The 6,894-nt window shown below is 48.4% G+C and overlaps 1 protein-coding gene across 1 annotated transcript; it reads right to left on the bottom strand.

Moving 5' to 3' along the window:
* Positions 1-6,125: 6,125 nt before the first annotated feature.
* Positions 6,126-6,894, bottom strand: LOC120667997 (neural Wiskott-Aldrich syndrome protein-like). The gene is made up of 2 exons (XM_039947964.1): positions 6,400-6,894; positions 6,126-6,161 (listed from the first exon to the last, which is right to left on the bottom strand). The coding sequence occupies exons 1-2, from the start codon at positions 6,892-6,894 to the stop codon at positions 6,126-6,128; spliced, it is 531 nt and encodes a 176-aa protein (XP_039803898.1).

Raw genomic sequence — 6,894 nt, 5'->3', positions numbered from 1 at the left:
ATGCTTGGAAAGTTGAATATCCATAGAACCATATATGGGGGAATTAATCTGAGTGACACGAGAAGAAGTATCAAGGATAACACAGCGTTCCTTCATCCAATTCATTCCAAGTATGATATCTATACCTTGGCTTGGAAGGACAATGGGCTTGGTTTGGAAGATTTTTCCACCCAATTCAAGGGACACACTCGGAATTATTCGTTGAGTGTGCAACCGTGCACCCGGTGTACAAATAGCATAAGGTCTTTTTATTTGAATTTCTTGCAAGTGGAGTCGTTCTACGCATGCTTGACTAATAAAGGTATGGGATGCTCCCGAATCAAATAGCACAGTAACAGGGCAGTGATTAACGGAGAACGTACCCGCCATCACATGGGTGCCCTCCGGGACTTCCTCCAGAGTGGTGTAGTTTACACGACCAGTCTTGGCAGGTACAACCTTCTTTTTCTGATCCTTCTGGCTGGAACCTTGACTCAATGCTGGAGTCTTGTAGTTATTCTGCCGAGGTGGCAGACAACAGTCACGTGCAAAGTGCCCCAGGTTACCACAATTGTAACATGGGTAGTTGTTGGGGCGTGGAGCTTGTAGCATTAGGGGCCTCTGCTGCTGTGTCGGGAAACGGGGTGCCCACTGCTGCTGTTGCTGGGGTGGCCTAGCGACCCAACGGCCCTGCTGTGGAGGTCGGTTTTGCAGCCTGCTGATTCCCTGTCTGAACCAGCTTGTACCTCTGGGGGGCATTGCTGGAGGATCCAGCAGGTGCCTTTCTCTTCTTGTCAGCTTTGTGCGCTAGTGTGGCATCTTCCTGCGTGATGGCCTTATTAACCAGATCAGTAAAGTTGTTGCATGTGGTGAGAGCTAGCTTGTCCTGAAGCTTTGTGCTAAGTCCCCTCCTGAAGCAATCATGTTTCTTCTCATCAGTATCCACATGAAAACAGCCATACTGGGACAACTGATTGAAAGTCTGAGCATACTGGAGCACAGTGTTGGTCCCTTGCTTCAGGGCTAGGAACTCTGCCATCTTTCTCCTCATCAAACTTGTAGGGATGTGGTGGGCTTTAAAAGCTGCCACAAACTCATCCCAGGTGAGACGCGTATTGGCGGGAGGTAAAGCCTTGTGATTGACCCACCATATTTTTGCCGGTCCTCGCAGCTGTTGTGCTGCAAAGGCAGCTTTATCCATTTCCGTGCAATTGAGGATGCTAAACTTATCCTCAATGGTGCGAATCCAAGCATCAGCCTCAAGGGGATCATCGGCCTTATGGAACAGAGGTGGCTGGGTGGCCAGAAAACCGACTTAGTCAGTTTTTGCTAGTGGTAGTGGGGGAGCGTGTCGACCTCTGCCGGCATTGACTTGGGATTGCACAAGTTGCCTTATTAACTCCGTCTGCTCATTGCGGTCCGCGATAAGAGCTGCAACAGCTTGAGCCAAAGAGGGAGGTTGTTGGGGCAGTGCTTCGTGATTCTCATTGTCATGGTTATCGCCCATCTGCAAAAATAATCATTCCCCGGGTTAGCCATTTCGCTATCAGGACTAATTCATGCAATTAAAGAATGTGCATATATAATATGAACACACGGCATGAATCCTTCCCCTCGCGATATGGTTCACCAAGGGAAGATAAACTAACTTGCTTTGGTTGGAACCGCCTCAACTCAACAATTTCCATCCAGAGTAGTTCTAACGTATGCGATACTAAACATTGCTCAACAAAATTTCAGATTTGAAGACGGTCAAAGCGCAACTCATAGCTGAAATTTCACATACTAACAGAAAAGATCATCACGGAAGTAAAATTTACATTAAGCAGCCACGCTGCTTAAGCTGAAACAAGGGCTATTACATTACCAAAGCCCTGCTGCAAACCAACTAACATTAGAGAAGGGTTCACAAATGACCCGACAACACACCACTACGAAAAGAGGTCTTGCACGACCCGGCTACACACCACACTAGCGAGGGGTTATCCTACATGACTCGAACTACTGAGCCACAAAAGAATTCTCAACCCAAGGTTAGCCTAGAGCACTATGTTGGTCATCCTAGCCAACTATCCTACGGTTAGGCTACACTGCAAGGGGAGAATCAACACTATCCAACCACGTCCTCACGGAGTCCCAGGTCCCGACTCGACTCCAGACACTCCCTCGATCTCCTCAGGGTCCTCTTCTTCTTCCTCTTCTTTTGGCTCCTCCTCGGCTGCCTCGGCCTCCATCTTTGCTGCTACCTGCACCTGAGCCTGGGCGTCCTCAATCCACTCCTGGGCCTGCTGAAGCTGCCCCTCCAGGTGCTGCACCATCTGAGTCCTGTTCTCCAACTCCTCCTGCAACTCCTGAATCCTTATCTTCCTCGCTCTGGACTTGGCCTTCAGGGTCTTGATCTTGTCCTGGGTACCAATCATGTGCTGCTCATGGAGGTGAGCCTCTCGAGCCTTGCTCCTGCATATCGCATTTTCCTCGCGAAGCTGCTCATACATGTTGACCAACGCTGAGGAATAGCTGAATGAGAGGGCTGTCCTGACATTGTAGTCGGGCATCATGTAGTTCATGTTGCGGTTCACCCGATCTGCATAGGCCTGAGTAGTCTCATCCTTCAGAGGAAACACACTGTAAGGAGTATCTATCACCTCTGCATTATGCTTCTCTGAGAACTCCTCAATAGCCTTCCTAGCTGCAATCTCCCAGGAGTCTGCCAGCTTCCTACCATAGACAGTGAGCTGCCACGAGTCCCATTCCAAGCGAGCGGGGCACGCAGGGATCTTCACGATCATCTGACAGCGCTCGGTGCCCAGCAAACTAGACTCGTGTCCTGAGTACTGTGGGGGCTCAGTGTAGTCAAACGCCCTGAGCATCTGCCACAGCAGACGAGGAAAGTGGCCTGTGTGGAGGGCATTGGAGTGCGCCCAACCCTCAGCGTCCACGATCACGTGCGTGAAGCTAGCCATCTGTAAGAACACATAGCGCTAACGTAAGTGACAGATTTTTAAAAGAACAGATTTAACTTGGCAACGCAACACAAATAAATTTTTAAGAATACATAGTAAAAACATGGTGATCCAAATAAATTTTTGTGAAGCACAACCGAAAGTAACAAAACAATCAACAACTTGGTTATGCAAGATGCAAGATGCATGCACGTTCTAGCGTTTCTCACCCAAACAAGTACCAAAATATGGTATACGAGAACAATCGGTGGCACAATTACGCACTCTCCCTATATATAGGCTAGTCGTTCCTACGATCAAGGATTTCATAACGCGCTTACGTAGTTAGTTTCCTGCAAACAAACCAAGACAACAAGAGAGATATAATTATCCATTTCTGGACCCTTCGTGCCAGCACACACGAACGGCCCCCATGTGTCCTGCGCCACACGGGTAACGCATATGCAGTTTCTCACATATTCACACATACATTACCATCCACTATAGAGATGGCACCCGGACGTTCGACGCTGAATGGGCAGCGCTGCATATGCCATAACAACGTATTCACTTCCTGTACACTCGCCTTACGGGACATCCAAGGGTAGACGTGTCCCAAGGGTCACGGTCATGGCCAACCGCATGACAGGTTTACATCTCGTAACATTGCCTTACGAAATGACCGTGATCACAATCACACGGTATGAAATCCGCACTCCATATCAGGCGGCAGATAGCGACAGGCTCGTTTGAATTGAGCCTTATCACCTCCTCGTATGCTCATCATACGGGACCCACGCACGTATGAAACACGTGGGCTATTCTAAAGGACTACCAAGAATGCTTACCTTGCTTACCTTAGCGGAGGTGCGTCGTTACAGAAGTAAGGTTTAACAAAAAGTAAAAGCTGGAAGTGCTGGAATAAAATAGATACTTAGTTGCCACCTAACTTATATACATAATTAGGGCATACGAACTATCTATTTTATTCCTTAGCGCATCTAGCGTCAACTTTTCGAAAAACCCGAAATCGTTGCAAGGTAAGAGTTACTTAATGTAATTAAGCACACCAGTAATCACCCCAGTGCAATTTAGAGCTCTGATGCCAGCTGTAGCAGCACCGTCCAAATTAAACCGGTTTAAATGCACTAACCATCATCTTAATACTTAATCCAGTTACTGTGCATTTAAAATGGTGTAACCTGACAGGCTGTCGGGTAAAATCCCGATTAAACTACTGTACTCCAGGATCACAATTGCACTTAGACCCGTACGAAGACGAGCACAGGTGATACCAGCATACAGAAATCTTCAAATTAATTTACAACACAGGTTTTACATAAAAGGTTCGAATACAAACGACAGAGTTTCAAAACACAGCGGAAGGTTAAAACTGAGTTCGAAATACAATACGATAACCACGACGACGATACAAGGTGAGCTCCACATCCTGCCCACCGATGTGACGCCAACCTGCCCGATCTTCACGGGGAAGACGGGGCCCACTCGACGGTCCACCCAGGAGGAAGTGGTTGTCCAATCCAGGACGCACATACCTCCTCGAAGTCAGCGGGAACGCAACCTGCTTAAAAGGGTTACAACAACAACCCTGAGTATACTAATACTCAGCAAGGCTTACCCGACTTTGGGTATACTTAGCCCATTACCTAGACATGCAAAGCTTTTTGGCTCTGGAGTTCTTTTGCTGAAAGGCTGCAAGAAGTGAATCCTTACTTTCAATATTTTAGCTCCATTTAGTATACCAAGTATTAACTAAATTCGCCTAATCATCTAGAGCACACATGGTGGAACAGATTATCTTTCAGTAACTACCAAACCAGCCTTTTCCATTCCGTTTTCATTCCACTTTCTTACTACGATGTGACAAAGTGACCAAGGTTCTCTTAACCGAGAGAGACGGCGAATCGATCCGATTTAACCTTGCAAGGTGGACCTAACTCACACGACACGCGTAAACCCCGTCGGGCCACACACGTCAACTGTTCCCACCATCACCCCGACGTCTGAATCACGCCTGCCAAAACCCGGGTGAAGGGTCCCTCATGGCGAACTCCCTGAGAACCCGGAGGCGACATACTATCCAACACCCGTCATCATTCCACTCCCAGAGTAGCAGGTCGCGATTCAAAGTATCGTTGCAAATCCGGTAATTAGCTTACCGATTTCGACTACCTCCTACTTCCGGCATGTGGTTAGTACTGTTCAAACTCGGTCAACACTGCCAACAACGGAACGGTCCTCAATCGACACAGGCGGAGATTTCTTTTCATCCAATCCATACCATTAATCCAACTCATTTCCGCCCGGTCTCCAATTCTCTTTACTTTACAATTCATTTCAAAGCCAAAGCTAAGGGATCAAGATCCTAAACTCACGAGTGACAGTAATCACTCGACTTCTACCGAAATCCTATTTAGCAGAGCATTTCTATCGACACCTGCATACTAGTATAGGCCCACAGTACCTAGGGAAAACATGCATACTATGGTTCCATTCAACTCCTAAAACATAAATGCACAAATACTTAAATAAATATTGAATAATTTAAATTATGGTTATGCTCTGGGGCTTGCCTTGCAGGTCAGCGGGGTTAACAACTGCTTCGCAAGTGGGCTCAACGGCGACCTCCTGCTGCTCTTTTGCTTGTGGCTCCTGGACCGGCTCAGCAACTAGCTCGTGGACAGCTTCGCTCGCGGCGTCTACACGAATAAAAATATGCCATGCAACAGTTAGGACACAGAGCGATGTATGAGTGCTTATGATGCGATGCATTTCAAAACAATGAAATGCTATGCGGTTCAGAAGTTCAACTCAATTAGCATGAAGCGTTTCCTTCAAAACAGCAACTATTAAATTTGCTTAGAGTAGCATGAAGTGAAGCAAAAACTAGCTTTGCTGAAGTTACACATGCATGAAATAACAACTAACAACAGTTACATAAAGAAAAGAGTAGCTAGGAGCAAAATATAAGTAAAAACCTAACTTGCATACAAGCTCTAGCAACAAGAATTTACCAGCTTAACGTGATAACAATAAAGCATGCCACAGAATTTTTCCAACATTAAATTGCTGCTAACAAAGCATTAAATTACCCTAGCAAGGTAAAAGGAACATAAATAGATCTACCCAAAAGTGAACAACACCAGCACTTGAAATTTTTATAGAGGATTACACATGCAAGAATTAAGCCACTGCGAATTTTCCATAATTCTTAGAGCCCTAGAACAACCAGAAAAAAAATAAACTAGGTTTAACGCAAACCGAAATTTCAGCAGGGCAAAAGTGATAAATCACACGAACAAGTATTTTTCCTCTAAAGATCATGATTTTAGAAACCTAACAAAATTTGTTTGGTATTTTTCGCATTTTTCTGTAAATTTCTATGCAATTATGAATGTTTCATCCGGAATAAAGAAATAAAACTTAAAAACATAAAAGGAGAAAAGGGGGGGCTGACAGCCGGGCCCCACTCGCCAGGGAGCCCAGCCTGCCCCCTCCTCTGCTTCGCCCGCACGGGCGGCGCGCGCTGGCCGCGCAGCGGCTCAACGGCCGCCGGCCCGCGGCTCGCCGGCGGCGGGTCATGCCCAGCCGCAGCCAGGGCTGCCCGGTGGCGCCGACGCAGGGCGGTCGGGGGTCGGGGGCGCGCACGGGGCGGGGCGCAGGGGTGTGCACGGTAGGGCGGCGGCGGCTCGCGGCGATGGCAGGGGTGGCGCGGTGGTGGCGCGGACGTGCCGGCCAGGGCAAGTCCAGGCGGCGGCGCTGCGGTGCGGACAAAGCACCAGCGCGACCAGGCGGCGTCGGCGCGCGCGGTGGCGCGGCCCAGAGCCGCGTGGGCTTCGCCCGCGGCGTGCGGCGGCGTGGAACAGGGCGGCCGACGGTGGCGCGGCATGTTCCCGGCGGCGGCGGCGCGGAAATCAACCGGGGAAGAGGTCGGGGAGCACGAGAGCGGCAT

This window comes from Panicum virgatum, chromosome 3N (assembly GCF_016808335.1).
Source record: "Panicum virgatum strain AP13 chromosome 3N, P.virgatum_v5, whole genome shotgun sequence".
Classification (NCBI taxonomy): domain Eukaryota; kingdom Viridiplantae; phylum Streptophyta; class Magnoliopsida; order Poales; family Poaceae; genus Panicum; species Panicum virgatum.
Note: the sequence above shows the minus strand (reverse complement) of the source record. Positions and strands in the feature narration are given on the sequence as shown.